Source organism: Zootoca vivipara, chromosome 2 (genome assembly GCF_963506605.1).
Source record: "Zootoca vivipara chromosome 2, rZooViv1.1, whole genome shotgun sequence".
In the NCBI taxonomy this organism is placed as follows: domain Eukaryota; kingdom Metazoa; phylum Chordata; class Lepidosauria; order Squamata; family Lacertidae; genus Zootoca; species Zootoca vivipara.
In genome coordinates, this window is record NC_083277.1 from 20,485,617 (window position 1) to 20,503,387 (window position 17,771).

The 17,771-nt window shown below is 50.1% G+C and overlaps 1 protein-coding gene across 2 annotated transcripts; it reads left to right on the forward strand.

Moving 5' to 3' along the window:
- The first annotated feature begins 813 nt into the window (after window positions 1-813).
- Window positions 814-17,402, forward strand: LOC118080877 (serine/threonine-protein kinase pim-3). 2 transcript variants are annotated; one of them, XM_060271268.1, is made up of 6 exons: window positions 814-1,018; window positions 6,144-6,244; window positions 8,427-8,477; window positions 8,615-8,981; window positions 11,086-11,262; window positions 13,970-17,400. In XM_060271268.1, the coding sequence occupies exons 1-6, from the start codon at window positions 928-930 to the stop codon at window positions 14,125-14,127; spliced, it is 945 nt and encodes a 314-aa protein (XP_060127251.1). In that variant the 5' UTR covers window positions 814-927; the 3' UTR covers window positions 14,128-17,400. The 2 variants fall into 2 exon arrangements, with proteins under 2 accessions (XP_060127251.1, XP_034962740.1); XM_035106849.2 differs by lacking the exon at window positions 814-1,018 and adding an exon at window positions 5,048-5,939 and having other exon boundaries at window positions 13,970-17,402.
- Window positions 17,403-17,771: the final 369 nt, after the last annotated feature.

Here is a 17,771-nt window from a genome sequence, read left to right on the forward strand (position 1 = left end):
ACCACCCCAATCCCCAAGAGGTGCAAAATTCCAGGGATCCAGGGGCTAACCCAGGGCTTGTGTTTCCTTTGGACATGTGGCACAATGGAGACGGTGGTGTCTTTATGATATATTTGCACACACATGGGTCCCTTTACCTTTTTATATATATACAACCTGAGTCTCTGATGGAGTGGGTCACAGTATTACACTCCAAGAGGTTCTTGCTTCTCCCATGGGCCAGTCTTGAATGCCAGCAGAAACCAGCCATGGTTTCTTATTTTCACAGTATTTTTTATTTTATTTTTAATGAGGTGGTTAAGCTGAGAGAGCAAGACTGGCCGAAGTCCACCCAATACTCTTCTTGTCCGAATAGGGATTCAAACCCTGGTCTTCCAGGTCCTAGCCTGACACTCTAACCAATACACCACGCTGCCTCTCCGGAGTGATTATTCCGGGATTTTATTTCACGCAACTAATGAAGTCTACTGGGGTCGGCTTAACCCATCATAAAGTTTTAAGTTTCTTAAATGCCACACGGGTCTTATTTTTAACTCGTGTTTGGCGCACTCTGGCAGGCGACCCCGGCCTTAGATATTCTTTTGCGCCGTTTCCACGTGCGATCGTTGGCGGAGACTGCTGCTCCTTTTTGAAGAATCCGCTTCCAGCAGCGCAAATGCCCCTGACAGTGCATGGAAGCGAAGCCAGAGCGACCAATAGCCTGGCCAAGCCCACCCAGAAGGGCGGAGCTCGGGAAGGGGGAAAGGGGGCGTGGCTGTATCAGACGGGAGGGCGTGGCTTAGCCGCGGTGGGCGTGCCTCTCCGCCCGTCTCCAACCCCGAGAGGCTTCCCCGGGGATTCAGGTTGCGGCTCCGGTGTCGTCGGAGCTGCGCTTCTGCTACAACTTCTTCGCAACTTTCCCCTCGTTTTGCCCGAATTGGGGCCGCGATGTCCTCGGTGCAGGTGCTTTACCCTCCCAACATGCACCGCTGCAGCATGCTCAGCTCGGCGGCGTTCCCCAAAGACGAACCGGCGCAGGGTGAGTTGCTCCGCGGCTTGATAAGAGTCGGGGTCAGAGCGGATCCCTTTTCTTGCAATGGGGTCTGACTCGTCTTTGCAGCGGGCTTCCTGCTGCTCAGTGTCAAAACTTCTGAGAGCCCATCAAAATAAAAGGGGAGGGGGCACCTCTTAGTTGCGCCGCAAGCTTTGCATTATTGGTTTAATTCTCGCAGCCTTGTGCAAACTTAATTTGCTGAGACTTTTCTACGAGAGGCTCCCTAACTCCTTGCGCTCCTCCGAATGAGCCACAGTCCCCTGGGGAGATCAAATGAATAGCAGTCCCACCATGGAAGGTGACATCCCCTCTCTGATCAGATGGCACTAGCGAGGCTGCAGTGGGTGGCCGGATCGTGGACACGAGTCTGCGATCAGATTGCTTTTAGTCAATGCTGGGGATCCGTGAGGAGCGACGCGTCCCTCCGCCAAATGCCTTAAAGCCGCTCGCAGGGCCGTGAAACTCCACTTCTCCTCCCCTCCTTTTCTTTGATCCGCTTGCTAAGAATGCGAATTAACGATGGAAGCCCAATCTTGGGCTAAAAGATTCCTGCATTGCAGGGGGTTGGGCTAGATGACCCTGGTGGCCCCTTCCAGCTCTACGATTCTATGATTCCGTCAATGTGTCGTACATTTGCAGAAGTTGGAGCGGTTATTTCCTTGGCTTGTGGGAGCGGGCGCGCGGCTCTTGAGAAACTCGGCTCCGGGAGATTTCCATTACCGCTCAGTGCTGACCTCTGCAGGCGGCGGCTGGTTTTCTGAGTTCCTTTGCTACTGCGTTTAAAAGCTTCATTTTATTATTTTTTGGGGACCTGTTGCTCACCGTTGGACTTGCAGCTCCCACCATCCACAAAACCCTTGGCTATACTGGTTAGGACTGGCAGGAGTTGAACAGCATCCAAAAGGCAACAGGTTCCCCACCCCTGGAAAACCAGTTAGGCGTGACATTCACTGGGTGACACTGGGCCAGTCACCATTGCTCCGCCTAACCTACCTTTTACAGGACTGTTGTTGCTAAGAGGGCAAGATGGGGGCGAGGGAGAAAGCCATGCAAGGTGGCCTTGAGCTGCTCTGCAGGAAATGTGGGAAAGGTGTACGCAATTTAAATGTGTACGCAAATTAAACACCCATTGGTGTCCACTGAGTTGAATGGTGGGTGGAGGAGGAGAGAAGAATCTTGCCTTGTTTTCTGCACATGGCCTTGAAACCCTCCCAGGGTGGACTCTTTGGTGTCACAACAGCTGTTAAAAAAAAGAAAAGAATAAGCAGTCTGCTGGTTGGGTCGGCAGACTTTGCTGACCAGAAAGAGTGTCGCCCTTAAAAATAATTGACCTCTCTCCTTTGCTGCTCTTTCAACGTATTTCACATAATTGCCTCCTTAATTGTTACGACGACCCTGTAAGATAGGCCAGTAATGTTATCTGCATTAGTGAGTTCGTAGCAGAGGCAAGATATAAAGGAGGCCTTTCTCTTAGCTCTCTGCCTTTTCCATCACTCAGCTGCACATGCAACAACGGGGCCGGCCCAAAACACTTTGCTGCCTGAGGCAAGGGACACAGCACACCTCCCGCCCCCCAACAAGCTGGTCAAACTGGCAGCTCGGCACCTGTCCCAGGACAACACCATCCACCTTCCCTGAGGCTTGCTTAGGGGGACACTCGTCCCCACAAGACTATCTGCTGCCTGAAGGAGTTACCTCACTCTGCCTAATGGTAGGGCCAGGCCTATGTGACACCCCCAGCACCTGTACCTATAGTAAATGGGGTTCTCCTTTGTTTTATTGACACAGGGAGATGACTGAAAATCTGAGCTACCTTTAGCCTAACTGAGAGTGGGGTGGGGAGGGGGGAAATAGGTTGGCATGATCCTTTCCTCCTCTGCTCAATGACTACCTGCCCCTGAGGAAGAAACACATGGTATTTTGCATCCCTCTGGGACATTCCCAGTGATTTATTTTTGGAATGATGCTTTAGGACCCAGCCAGGACTTTGGCCTCGCGGCTTTATCCCATGTGGCTGTGCTTGTGTTGTCTCCCACAAAGGTACACAAACAACAAATTTGCCTGTTTATCTGTCCAGCAGGCAGGAAACGACTGCAAATTCTTGCCCCATCACCAAACCCACAGACTAGCCCTCTCTTGGGGCTGAGCAAACATCGCCCCTGCCTCGTGGCTCTGCCTTGCTGTTGTGCTCTGTGACGTGGGCAGTCCCGTATCAAAGCGTTTATGGCTATTGCTCCCTGTCTTGGGGGCATTCCGGGCATTCCAAGGGAGCTTAGATAGATAGGAAAAGGCTTGGCTTATCATTTTGAAGCTCGCCTTTGCGGGAAAGTGAAACTTGCTCTGCTGCGATGGAAAAGGTGATGTGGTCACCTGGTGTGTCGCTGGATGATTTACACTGATTTGGGGGTATCTGCTCGGCTGCAACGTACTCCTCACTTTGAGTCAATGGGATTGTTGTTGTTAGTCATTTCCGTAGCTGGCTCACGCCCTGCTTTAAAGAGGAAAGGATTTATGGCTGAGAATATGCAACGTGTGCTCGGATTGATCAGTCCCAAGTCCATGCACTGGTGGCAGATATGCATTGAGGCCGATCCTATAATATTAGTAAAATGCAGCCTTTTGAAACGATGATGTGGTGGCAGTGATATACGTAGCTAACTACAAAGCCTGGGTTTCTTTATTATACCGGTAGCATTGGAGGCTGGTCTCTGGTGATATGTTTTAGCTAACTTTTGACCTAGGCAGCCAAGAGAGTGTTACACGCCAGGGCATTTCCACTTCCATTTCCAGAATGCAAAAAGCAGTGTCATAGAAGGGGGTACGTTGGCTAGTGCCGCGGGTTTGCAAAACAGCAGTTTTCGTCTTTGTTGACATACGTTCTGAATGGCTGAGCGGCTGGGTCTGGCTTTGTGGCAGGAAATGCTTTGGGCATCCCCAAACTTCGGCCCTCCAGGTGTTTTGGACTACAATTCCCATCATCCCTGACCACTGGTCCTCTTAATTAGGGATCATGGGAGTTGTAGGCAAAAACATCTGGAGGGCCGCAGTTTGGGGATGCCTGGTCTAGACCTTGAGAAAGCGCTGCTGTGCTCCATATTAGGGAGAGCTGTGCAGAACAGTAAAGGTCCCACGAGCTGCAATACCTCTAGGGCCACCTTTCCCGGTCCTTGAGGTTTGAACTGACCCTGTGCTTACCATTTGAGGCTCTTCTTCATGCGAGGCCTGGGGGGAGCCAACACGAGACTGGGCCTTTTTTGTGGTGGCTCCCCACTTGTGGAATGCTCTCCCCTGGGATGCTCACTGGATGCCTTCATTACAGGCAAAAACGTCTCTCTATAACCAGGCCTTGGGCTAACTAACTAATCAATCCATGGTCTTTTAAACTATGTGTGTGTTTTGGGGGGGGGTATTGATTTTGTTTGTGGCGCTGTGGGTTAAACCACAGAGTCTAGGGCTTGCTGATCAGAAGGTTCAAATCCCTGCAACGGGGTGAGCTCCTGTTGCTCGGGCCCAGCTCCTGCCCACCTAGCAGTTCGAAAGCACATCAGAGTGCAAGTAGATAAATAGGGACTGCTCCGGCGGGAAGGTAAACGGCGTTTCCGTGCACTGCTCTGGTTCGCCAGATGCAGCTTTGTCATGCTGGCCACATGACCCGGAAGCTGTCTGCGGACAAACGCCGGCTCCCTCGGCCTATAGAGCGATATGAGCACCGCAACCCCAGAGTCGGACACGACTGGACCTGATGGTCAGGGGCCCCTTTACCTTTATGGTATTTATATTTGTGTTTTTATATTGTAAACTGTCTTGTGATCCTCAAATGAACAGCGGTATAGACATTTAATAAATGAATAATAAATAAACTTGTACCACCATGGCAATGAAGGGGGCGCCAGGAGAATATGCCTTCTGCTGGACACTCAGGGTCTCTGGTCAAGCAAATCAAGTGGGGGGGGGAGAGCAAATCTGCATTTTAAGACTGCTTTTTTTTTAAGTGGGTGGGTGGGACGCTGGGAGCAGTTGTGCCACTTGCTATTTAATTAAAGAGGCGGAAGGCGAGCAGAGTGCCCCGCTCGCCCGTGAATCAGTGGAGGCTGGGCCGGAGGGCGAGGAAAGTTTCCCCCACCTCTTCCTCCTACTTCACAGCCGTTGATGGTTGCAACTCAGCCCACACTTCGGAAAGACGAAAGAGGGCTGATCGAGCGATGGCTTTTAATGTCCAGGACAGGAGAGCTCCCGGCGAAGCTTTCCAAGAGCTGGCCTCAGGCTGCAAAAATTCTGCCGGTGAAGGCGGGGTGGGGCCCGGGGGAGCGCGTTGATGCAGAGGATTTGCAAAAAGCGGACTTTGCGAGCGCCAACTTTAAAATACTATATCGCACGTGGGTAAAAAAAAAAAAGCGGCGGCGGCGGCGAGAAGCGTAAAGGGTCCTCGCGCGCCTCTCCTCGATTGGCTGCCGTTGCCCTTCCAATTCGTTTAAAGGACTCCTGCCTGCTGCGCACCCCGCCACGTTTTTATTGCCGTGCGCGCTTCTCCCCTCGACTGTTTCAACCCCTGCCGGTTTCAAGCCTCGCCCTGTCGGCGGCCGAAAAGTCCTCCTCCTTTTACCCCACACACGCCTCTTCTGATTGGCTCGGCTTTTTCGCGGCTTTCTCCAGCTCGCCCCGCCATTGGCTAGGGTCGGCGTGGAGTTGGAACGTTCGTAAAAGCGAAGGAATTCAAAGGCGCACGCGGTGGGGGGGAGGAGCGCCAAGCGGCCACACACATACACACAAACACACGCGAGGCAATATTTGGCCGGAGAGGACCCGACTTATCAGGCCATGCTCTTGGCTCAAGGCCCTATTTGCCACCAGGGTCCCGAAGGGCCGCCGACCGCCGATGCCGCCGAAGAGGCGCCTCGCTCCGCGGGTACGCAGCAGCAACAACAAGGAGCACGTGCGGCGGTTTTTGTGAATGGAGCGAGCGAGCTTGGTGGTTTTCGTTGTTGTTTGCAAGCAAACCGCAGCCGGTGTGGGTGAAAGTCTGGGTGTCTGGCTGGCTGGGCGGGTCCCGGCAGAACTCGCCACGCTGATGCGCTTCTTTCCTTTTCTCTCCTCCCCCCCCCCACCCCAGGGAAGGCGACCTTGGAGACGCGCTACCGCTTGGGAGCGTTGATTGGGAGCGGCGGTTTCGGCACCGTCTACGCGGGGACCCGGCTCAGCGATTCTCTCCCGGTGAGTGACCGATCGGCGTCTTTTCTCTATATACCGTATACAGTATATATCAGTCGCGCGTGCATGTGTAGATGTACATTACTTGTGTGTTTGTGTGTCTAGCTACACACACAAACGCACACAAACACGTAAATGTATAATACGTATATCTTACACATGCAGCACGCGCTACTGAAATGGCCAAATGTAGCACGAGGAGCCGACCCGGCGGCTTTTAGGAGAGATGGAAATAAATTGTATACTTGTGCTATTCTGAGGGCTGGGGTGGAATTAATGATCCGCGAGAGAGAGAGAGAGAAAGAGAAGCCAGCAACGAACAAAAGGGGAAAGAGAGGCGTGACTCTTGCTCAATTCGGGGCTGCACCATGCGCGCTGGCTGCTTTGAATCCCAGGTTATCGGCTCGGTTTCCCTTTCTCCAACCTGTTCTGTTTCTCAGAAGGGTGCGTTACTGTCCTCGATGAGTGATGCGCCTGAACTCCTGAGCCTTTGGCTCCACTTCAGGCGCTTGGAGCACACAGTGGCTCATCAATCTGGTTTCCTGGTAATAATTATTAAGGGGGGGGGGAGAGCGCTCAAGCAACACTCATCCTGTGACGAGGAAAGCATCACTGCTGTTTAATATATGTGCAATAGCCACGCAGGGCTATGCTGAGTTCCGATCTTGGAAATTAATGCAGCGGTAATAGTTTAATAATATACAGCTGCAGCAAATAATGATGCACACCTGTTTATCTGCTATTGGCTGTGCTTGAGTTACAAAATGTTGCATTGGTTGTGTGTGACTTGCAGGTGAAGTCATGGCTGTCCGTGGGCAACTGAAGGGAGTGTACTGAAGGGAGGGGTTGGGAAGGGGTGGAAATTCCCTGGTTCTGTATTTTTTTCAAGAACTTTGGGGGGGGGTGCAGAGTCAAGGGGCAGTATGCTATTTTGAAGCACGAATAAAATAAGCCCTGAGAAGAGAAATTGTGGTTTTCTCTTTAGAAGAAAGAGTGTAGGTCCATTGTGGGGTTTTAAAGGTATTCTTATTCCCAAAGGGACAGAATGGCTACTACACCAGTGTTTCCCAAATTTGGACTACAATTCCCATCAACCCGAACTATTGGTCCTGTTAGCTAGGGATGATGGAAGTTGTAGTCCGAAAGCAGCTGGACACCCGGGTCTGGGAAACATGGATCTACACTTTTAAGAGCTCTTGATCAAGTAAATTCAGGTGTTGTTGAAAAATAGAAAAGCTACTATTTCCAACAAATAGTTCTATGTTGCTGAGGGGTGGGGGTAGGGAGGGGCAGTATACTTTTCCAGCAATTAAATGTTAAGACCTTACTTCTTTCTAATATAGAGCATTGAAACAAGTAATGTGGTACACCCTTTCCTTCAAAATCTTACGTGATAAGGGATATTTCTGTTAGAGCAATCTCAAGCCTAAGATGACTTGTGCTGAAATTGAAGAATAATTAATGCTCTCTCGGTAGAGCCTTTGGTAAGGCTTGGTAAAGAAATGTAACAACTCCATAAGGAAATTCCACATTGTTCAATTTAGACATTTCAGTTTGTTGAAATTCTGGTTTGCATGCCATTAAAATATTTGTGAGAAACTCTGCAGTAGACAAGTACCAAGTAGGCCTTTTTGATAAACTTGCTTGTTTATAATCTTGAAGCTTCAGCAACCTGCCATGGGTTGGAATCCTTGTATAGCTTGCGGAAGATGCCTTTCCTTTGTGCAAAAAGTCCACTAGTAGACGGTTGTTGGATCTGGTCTCACTCCTGGGTTGCAGCAGGGCTGGCTTCAAGTTTGAATGGGGTCCTGAGTAAAGCGCCCCCTGGTGGCAGCATAAATCATTACTCTCTGGCCGCCATATAAATCATTACTCTCTGGGGTATCGTTGGGAAATGGCAACTGGGCTTGGCTGCCCAACGCTGCTTGGAACACCGAGTTGGAAATAAAGAAACAAACGAATCAGAAGGAGCCCAAGGCAGGCGGGGGGGGGGGCAAACCCCTAGCAGCTGCCCAGCATCTTGGGCGCTTCCCCAGGCTTGCAGCCTGACCTGAGACGGGTCACAACAGCCATGCTTATCTCCATGCATGGTGAAATGGGGATTGTGCTGAAGGTGGATCCAAAATAGTGCTGGGAATTCTGCAGTAGGCTTTGCCTCATAACAGCATTCTCCTTCCTTTTGCAGGTGGCCATCAAATATGTTGCCAAAGACAGAGTCTTGCAATTTCAACACATGGTGAGTTGCTGCTCTTTTGCACCATTTCTCTTCCCATTGAGGCTGCCTGACTCATTGAGCTACAGTGCCAGAGGTTTGCGCTCATGCCTGTCTCCCTTTCTTTTTCTCTCTCTTTCCTTCCTTGCTTCCTTCTCCAGAATGGCACCCTGGTCCCGCTGGAAGTCGTGCTGCTGAAGAAGGTGTCTTCGCCGGGCTGCCGAGGCATCATCCGCCTCCTGGATTGGTTTGAGCAGCCCGACGCGTACTTCATTGTGATGGAGCGCCCCCTCGTCTCCCAGGACCTGTTTGACGTCATCACCGACAGGGGCCCGCTCCCCGAAAGCCTGGCCGCCAGCTACTTCCGGCAAGTGGTGGAGGCGGTGCGCCACTGCCACCTCTGCGGTGTTTTGCACCGAGACATCAAGGACGAGAACATTCTGGTCGACCTCCTGCAGGGAGACCTAAAGCTCATAGACTTTGGCTCGGGGGCGTTGCTTCGGGATGCCCCCTATACAGATTTTGATGGTGAGTGTGTGTGTGTGAGAGAGAGAGAGAGAGAGAGAGAGAGAGAGAGAATATGCCAGAGACCACCACTCGGTGACAGGGCGCACGCTTTGCTTGCAAAAGGTTCCCGGGTTCAATTTCTGACATCTCCAGGGAGGGCCGAAAGAGTCGGCAGCAGCTCCACTGTGGTCGGTGTAAGCAAGCTGTTGCCAACCTTTGGGCTTGTGGTTCAAAACATCTCGTGGGCACCAGGTTGACAGCTGCAGGGGACAGTTGCTGAATTGGAACTCATTACCAAGCTTAAAACCATGGAGCCACTTGGGATGAATAAAGACATCGGATTCTTATCTCATTATGCATGATCAAGCTTTCTTTAGCGCCTCAGCCCTTGCTTCCCCCCCCCCCAGGACTAATTGCAGTCATCAGCAGTCGTTAACAGCCATCTACAGGTTTACCACTCCCATCAGCCCATCACCCATTCCCACCCACCCCCACCACCCTCTGTATATATATATATATATAAGGGTCTGCCACTTCTGTTTCAAGTGTATCTGAAGAAGTGTGCATGCACACGTAAGCTCATACCAAAATAAAAACTTAGTTGGTCTTTAAGGCGCTACTGAAGGAATTTTTTTCTATTTAGCTGCTGGGGACTCAGTGGTCCCGGTGCAAAAGGTGGCTTTGTTTGCTTGCATGCTTGCAGAGAAGCACCCAGGAAGGAAACAAGCCAGGAACTTGAATCGTTTGGGGGCGGGGCAGTCACACTCAGCCAATTTTTTTGCAGACTTTGGCCTAAATCTGAACCATAGTTCAGACCTCTGGCAACAGCTGGTTGTCTCTTCCTCCTAGCAGCCTTCTGGGAAGGAGAGTGAGATGAAGAGATGTCAGAAAGAGAGAAGGGAGAGAGAAAAGGGGTAGCAGGAATGTGCTGCAGTTTCCCTATGAGAGGCACAGGAAGTTGTTATCTGGAGGTTTGAGCAATTCAGTGTCTCCCCGCGTCTGGTTTCCACATAGCAAAGCACATTATGTGCCATTGCCAATGTAAAATCAGAGGCTTTGGGTTGCGCCTTTTGTAGTTGACCAAACAGGTGTGCATGTTTGTGCGCAAAGTGTCGATCTGGGAGTTCTCTTCTGAGCGTTTGTAAAGTATGCTAAAGGCCTAAACAATCTGCTCTGTTCTTAGCTTGACCGGCCTTTTTCTTGCTGAGAGATGCCATTGTTACATCATTTGGAGAAACGCAGGTTGCAAAATAAAGTCTTGTGGCAGCGTAATTCTTGGCCTGAAGGTGTACACTCTTGTTGCTGTCATGTTGGATGAGTTAGTCCTTAATTCATCGTAGCCATCCTGGTTTACGCTCTTCTCCCCCGTCCCCTGTTTACACGGAGAAGGAATTCCAGTTGGTCAGTGGTAATTGTTAGCTGGTCTGTTTGCATGCGCAGTTGCTCCAGATTGCCTCATCTGTATTGGTGTCCTCTTGTGTGTGTGCCCTAAGGTCATTGGCCTAGATGTCACTGGCCTGTAAACATGATCTCACGTTGCAATACCTCAAAATGCAGGTAAAGGTTCGTATGATGGAATGTTGTTCCACACAAACCAATTCTCTCTCGGGGCATTCATTTATTTATGGAGGATCATTTATCATCTTGAGGGTGTTTCCAACGCAGAGTGGATCTGCTGAAATAAATTAGTACCTGTCTGTCAATTTCGGTGGGTTTTTATTCTGAGACACGACCCGCAATTTCACTTATCCCCTCGAAAAGCCCTCCCTTCCCATCTCTCATTCTGCTTGTGTCTTGCTTTTTACGTTGCTTTTAAGTAAATAAGACTGCGGAGAAAACACCCCATTTTACAGATGGGGGAAACCGAGGCTGGAGCAGCATTGTGCCAGTGCCAATTCATCGTGGAAGTCTTTTATATGGGCTTCTTCGGGAAGAAATTGTGGGATATATATTTAATAAATAACACAAGAATTTCCTATCTGGTTCTTGGAATTTAGGCAATGGTGGTAGTCATGCTCAACATGGCTGAGGAAGGGGCAACCTGGGAGGGATTTGGTAGCTCTGTTTCTGCTTCCTTTTGCACCTCTCCAGGTATGTTTTCACCGGCTCCTTTCCATTCTTACAGGCACCCGGGTATACAGCCCTCCTGAATGGATAAAATACCACCAGTACCACGGCGTGTCTGCCACTGTCTGGTCTTTGGGAGTGCTGCTCTATGACATGGTGTGCGGGGACATCCCTTTCGAGCGCGATGAAGATATCCTCCTTGGGAAACTCCACTACCCCTGCAGGGTATCCTCAGGTACGGACACTACCCTAGACCCAGGCCAGTGGATATTTGCAAGGGTGCAAGAAGAGGCTGTATCTCAGTTTACCTTGAGATAGATGTTCGGCTAATTAACTTTGGCATTCTGTGGACTATCTTTAGTAGGGGTCGGCGAGCTACGACCCGGGGGCTGGATGCGGTCCACCGGGCTCATAAATCCGGCCCGTGGACCCTGCCGCCCGCTCGGTCAGTCCCCGCGCTAAGCTGGCACGGCGGCTGACTTCTGTGATGCTGGCATGGCTTCGGATTGGCTTCAGGAAGCTCCTGCATCCAATCCAAAGCTGCGGACGCCTCTGGGCGACGCCCCTTCCTTCCCACTGAGACGGCCGCGTATGGCCAAGAGCTGAGTGGGAGGAAGCGGCAGCAGCGGGGAGGCTGCCTCCACCACCCAGGCCAGCAGCCTGGGCTCTAGGCCTTGTGGACCCCCGGCTGAGGCAGAGGACGATGACGAACACAAGGCGGCGGCGTGGTCCTTTTGGGAAAAGGGGTGTCCTTTCGGGAGAGGGTGGGTCCAGCCCCCCACAAGGTCTGAGGGACAGTGGACCGGCCCCCTCCTGAAAAAGTTTGCTGACCCCTGATCTTTAGGACAAGTTTTGTTTTTCTTTCTTTCTTTTTTTTCCCCAGTCAAGATGCTTATTTTTGTTAGGCCAGCAATTTCACCGCTAGGTTCCTTAAGAATTCTTAATGTATGCTTCTTGAATTTGGCAACTCCTTTGTACTTAATTTGTCACTGAGCCCTGGAGTGCCACAGTGGTTTGGACCATGGAGCGTTGGTAGGCTCATGTGACAGGATACTGCCCTCGGGGGCGGATTGGCCTACCTCGTAAAAGCTGATTGAAGTCTGCTCCATCTGCATAGCACTTCCTGCTTGGTTCAGTTGAAATGAGCATTGTTGAATTGAATAGGCTGTGCTCTACTGTAAATAATGTCCTGAATACCCTTGGGGTAAGTTAAAATCTTCCAACTCCTTATCTCTTAAAATAGGACTAATTGTAGGGCATTTTGGGATAAGTTCTTAATGAGGTGCAAGGCACGAAGTGCTTTGCAAGACAGGGATAACATAACTCAAGTAGGCAGATCATGGGGCTGTTAATCTCAGGGTCATGGGTTCGAGCCCCACGTTGGGCAAAAGATTCCTGCATTGCAGGGGTTGGACTAGATCAGTGTTTCCCAAGCTGTTTTTGGACTACAACTCCCATCATCCCTAGCTAGCACGACCCAATGGTCAGGGATGATAGGAATTGTAGTCCAAAACTGCTGGAGACCCAAGTATGGGGAACATTGGACTTAGATCAGGTATTCCCAAACTGCGGCCCTCCAGATGTTTTTGCCTACAACTCCCATGATCCCTAGCTAACAGGACCAGTGGTCAGAGATGATGGGAATTGTAGTCCAGAACATCTGGAGGGCCGAAGTTTGGGGGTGCCTGACTTAGATGATCCTCGTGGGCCATTCCAACCCTGCAATTCTTTTATTCGATGATATGAGGAAGGGCTGTAGCTCACTGGGAGAGCATCTGCTTTGCGCACAGAAGGCCCCAGGATCAATCCCCAGCATCTCCAGGTAGGGTTTTATGGGAAAGGATCCTTTCTGAAGTTCTGGAAAGCTGCTTGCAGCCAGAGTTAGGCCACGGGCAGTGTTAGAAACTCAGATATGTAAGCTACGCACTAAATGGCTCCTTAAACCAAGGATAACAGTCACCAAAACAGAATGTCTGGTTGCCATTTTGGGGCAAGATGGCTCTAAAGTCTTGCATTTCAAAGGATGGGAGTGACTGTGATTGTTCATCAGTTAAACATCTGGCTATTTCAGATGACAATCTTGAGCTATAGGTTAAGAACTCTGAGAACGTTAAACAAGAAAAGTAACTTGATCCAGGGACAGTCCACATATATATTGGCCTGTTCCTACCTCTTTTTCTTAATGGTGACACGGACCATTCATAACGTCAGAATATTCTTCACAACTGTGTGAGGAGGGCAGTGGGATGGGTTAAGTAAAGACGAGCTACAAAAATTAGCTATAACGTCGTTCGCTACCCCTGCTCGGGCTGCACAAGGAAAGCATTTTGGTTCCTGAAATTCATTCCAATTGTGCCGATAAAATATAACTGATAGAATTCTGCAGGATGTGTTATTAGTGTGCGGAAACAGTCAAGATCCAGTGATTCCCCAGGCTTGCACCTCCAGATGGTGGAGATGTCAGGCGCCATCCTGGTGCCCGGGCATCTTCACTTGGTTGCAAGTGGCCAATAGCCAGGTGCAAAATGCGCCTGGCTAATTTCGAACACTGGCCCATGGGTTCAGAAACTGTGGTCCGCGAGCTTCATTCAGGTGATTTGCAGTGCGACCACATTCGATTTTCATATTTTTTCAAAGTAAATATTGCTGCTTTTGTTTCTTACATTGTGTTTGATGCTCTTCTGATACGGTACTACAATATCTAAGAAATGAAAAAAAGCAATAAAAACACAACCACATCACAACTACTACAGCAGGCAGAAAAATCATCAAATGGTGTGCCAAGACCCTCAGAAGTTTTCAAGTGCTCTGTGGTGGTGGTGGTGGAAACAGGTTAGGAACCTCTGGTGTAGGAAGAGTTTAGCTTTCCTTGACTCTTGTGCAACTTCCTGTGTGTTCCTATTGGGCGGGGTAATAACAATGGTTCTTTCCTACTTTGACAGACTGCCGTCACCTGATTGAGTGGTGCCTCTCGCTTTCCCCGGAGAACCGGCCTTCCCTGGAGCAGATCTTGGCCCATCCTTGGCTCCTTGCCTTCTCGGAACAAGGTGGACGCAAAGCCCAGCAGCCCACAGTCCCCAAAGCTGGCACGAGCCTGTGACTCTGGTAGCCTCTGGACAGCAGCACTGGGGCGGGCCATCGCAGAAGGGGATGGACGTAGCTCGGTTTCTCCTGCGACGACGGGCTGACGTACTCGTTGCCTTGTTATTCCTGCTGTTAGCTGAGTTCCTGCCCGTGGGGAGGGGGGTGACTTGTGAAATCCCAGGTCTGTGGCAGAGACGCTGCCCACCCCAACTGGACAGGGGGTCTGACGTGCAGCCCCTGACCCCCCCAAGACAAAAGAGACCAATGAGCACTGCTCTGTTTACACAAGGACTGTCCCCGTTCACCAGCGGGGGCTGCAGAAGACTGGCGGCGAGTGAACAGTGTTTAAAGCTGCCCGTGCCGGCATCCTCTTGTTACGCCTTTGTCAGTATTGGGAGTTTGGTGGACCCCTGGACCGACCTTCAGGCACCAGGACTGGATCGGCGTTTTGATGTGACGCGGGTGCCGGGGGTTGTTTCTTCTGGTGGTCAGCTTCTTATTTATTTGGCATGACGTTCCTTTGGTGGGGAGCCCCGGGTCCTTCCTTCCTTCCTCCTGTTTTTTTTTTTTCTAGGCCATCATCTACCTGCTGTGGTTTTTTTGGGCGTAGAAACGTTTTCTCCGGCCCAGCCGGGAAAGTGACATGGTTATTGTGAACAGCCCCCATGCTTCCATTCCTGTCCAGCCATTCCAAGTCTGAATCCAGTTTCCTCTAGTGCCTTGACTTGGTGGGGTGTGTGAATATATATGTGTGTGTGTGTTTTACCCCCTCTTCCTTTCACTTGGGGGAAGTTAAAGGGGTGGCAGGGGGAAAGCAGGCCCCACTTAACCTCATCAATAAGTGAAAACGAGAAAAATAATAAATCCATGAGTTGCTGGGTTTCTTTGTCGGAGTTGATCAAAACCCCTGGTGCCAGGACTGTCCCGTACAAATGAGGACCTGGAGTTGTGTTTGCCGCTTCTAACTTGAAAGGCAAATCGAAGGAAGATTTTGGAACTTCGGAAAGCACTGGCGCTAGATATTTTCGACCTGCCAGCCAGCCAACCACTGACAGATTCTTAGAATCTGAGAGAAGAATAGGATCCCATACCATTGACTCTGAATCTTGGAGGTATGTTTCCCTTGGGGCACCTGAAATGATTAGGCCCCATGCCTCCTTGTCTTTTTAATGGGAGGTGGTTCATCAAAAGAGTGCTGGCAGGGCCTTCGCCAGCTCCTTGCATTGGCCCCAGAGAGAGTCTGGGATATGTATTTTTAAGGATAGCTATAGTGGGGCCCAGCCTCTGGCAGATTCAAGCCTGAGTGGCGGAACAATGCCCTTCTCTTAGCCCAAGTCTCCAATCCCTGTAGAATTTTATTTATGTCAAATCACAGGAGGAGAGGCAGATATTGGCGCTAGGGGCCATTAAGTCTGACAGTGGCAAATTGACTTTAGGCCACATTCACTGTACATTTCAGACACCGTGATACGCTTTTAAACATTCATGGCTTTTTCAAGAGAATCCTGTGAGCTACAGGTTAAGGGTGCTGAAAGTTGTTAGGGGACCACCCCCAATTCCGCTACAGTTCCCAGAGTTTCCTGTGAAGAGGGATTTAATCTCGTTGAAGGGACTATTGGTTTCTTAACAACTCTCAGCGCCCCTTAAACTGCTGCTCCCATAATTCTTTGGGGGGGAAGGGGAGCTATGGTTGTGCTTTTAACACACAATGTGTAGTGGTCTTGGATGTTCATCCAGTTATGTCCTCATTAGAGAGGAGAGCCAGTGTGGTGTAGTGGTTAAGAGCGGTAGACTAGTAATCTGGGGAACCGGGTTCTCGTCTCCGCTCCTCCACATGCAGCTGCTGGGTGACCTTGGGCTAGTCACACTTCTCTGAAGTCTCTCAGCCCCACTCGCCTCACAGAGTGTTTGTTTTGGGGGAGGAAGGGAAAGGAAATTGTTAGCCGCTTTGAGACTCCTTCAGGTAGTGATAAAGCGGGATATCAAATCCAAACTCTTCTTCATTAGCCAGGCATCCACAAATCACGGCCAGCCTTAAGAAGCCAACCTATTGCGTGCTGGTCACAAACATGCCCCTCTGCAGTACGAAAGGGACACAGGTCTTGCATGACGCCACGCTGTGTTCAAGATAGCTTCCTTTTCCCAGCTCTTGCATTGGAAAGGAGAGCCAGAGCTCAACCCTCTTTCCTGAACCTCCAAGACCTTTGGGGAGAAGTGAAGAAGCCTTTTGCAAGTGTTTCCAGGGCTCAGTGTGGCAACGAGACTATTCCCCCCTCACACACCCACTAAGGACGATGCTTCCTTTGCCATACTAAAGCATATATCCCACGGGGGCAAGCCAGCAAGTGCCTGTGTAGATCTCTGCACCCACACCAGCGTGAGACCCCTGGTGAGTTGAGCAGCCTTGCAATGGTTTCTAATACTGCCTCTCTTAAGGCATACTGACACAAGCAGAGTGCTAGCCAAGGGAGATGGGAGCTGTCAGATTCCAGCCTGGGAAAATGCCAGCATCACTTTCTGAGCCTGCTACCTCCGGGCAATGTTGCTGAAGAATTGTTTATATGCCAGTTCAGGGTTTCATTTCCGTATCTCTGGATTTTTGTGTGTGCGCGTGTGAATTTTGTTAACTGCCTCCCGTGCACATTTGTGCAACCACATAACACAGTGCCTCGCCCATTGTGGGCTCCCGTCAGCTACAAAGCCCCTTTCCGGGATTAAATAAACTTTTTATAAGAAAGAAGAAGCAAATCTTGTCTTTCGTTCTTACATGGATCAATCGTAGTGCTCTGCATTTCTGGCAGGGCTGGATTTGGGTTTGATGAGGCCCTGAAGGTATTAATGGGGCCCTTTATATGTCCAGCTGTCCTTTGTCAACAACAAATCATTGCTGTTTATTGTGTTGAATGTATGCTATATAGTAATTTATGGACCTAATGGGTATCTAAAGCCATTTGCGCATGCAGAATGTAGGCACCCTATATACTGTATAGAAATGAGCAAACCAGTGATATTTTAGGGAGCGGGCTAGCAGACAGGGCCCATTACTTACATTATAGGAGCTGCTTGTTTAGTCATTTAGTCGTGTCCGACTCTTCATGACTCCATGGACCAGAGCACGCCAGGCACTCCTGTCTTCCACTGCCTCCCACAGTTTGGACAGACTCATGTTGTAGCTTCGAGAACACTGTCCAACCATCTCGTCCTCTGTCGTCCCCTTCTCCTTGTGCCCTCAATCTCCCAGCATCAGGGTCTTTTCCAAGGATTCTTCTCTTCTCATGAGGTGGCCAAAATATTGGAGCCTTAGCTTCACGATCTGTCCTTCCAGTGAGCACTCAGGGCTGATTTCCTTCAGAATGGATAGGTTTGATCTTCTTGCAGTCCATGGGAATTTCAAGAGTCTCCTCCAGCACCATAATTCAAAAGCATCAATTCTTCTGCGATCAGCCTTCTTTATGGTCCAGCTCTCACTTTCATTCATCATTACTGAGAAAACCATAGCTTTAACTATACGGACCTTTGTCGGCAAGGTGATGTCTCTGCTTTTTAAGATGCCGTCTAGGTTTGTCATTGCTTTTCTCCCAAAAAGCAGGCGTCTTTTAATTTCGTGACTGCTGTCGCCATCTGAAGTGATAGGAGCCTACACAGCACAAAACACTGTAG

Bases quoted from the DNA above. Each gene is read 5' to 3' on its own strand.
- LOC118080877 (XM_060271268.1), top strand. From the start codon at position 928: ATGTCCTCGGTGCAGGTGCTTTACCCTCCCAACATGCACCGCTGCAGC. The intron at 6,245-8,426 runs GTGAGTGACCGA...TTCCTTTTGCAG, and splicing joins GGCTCAGCGATTCTCTCCCG to GTGGCCATCAAATATGTTGC. The intron at 8,478-8,614 runs GTGAGTTGCTGC...TTCCTTCTCCAG, and splicing joins TCTTGCAATTTCAACACATG to AATGGCACCCTGGTCCCGCT.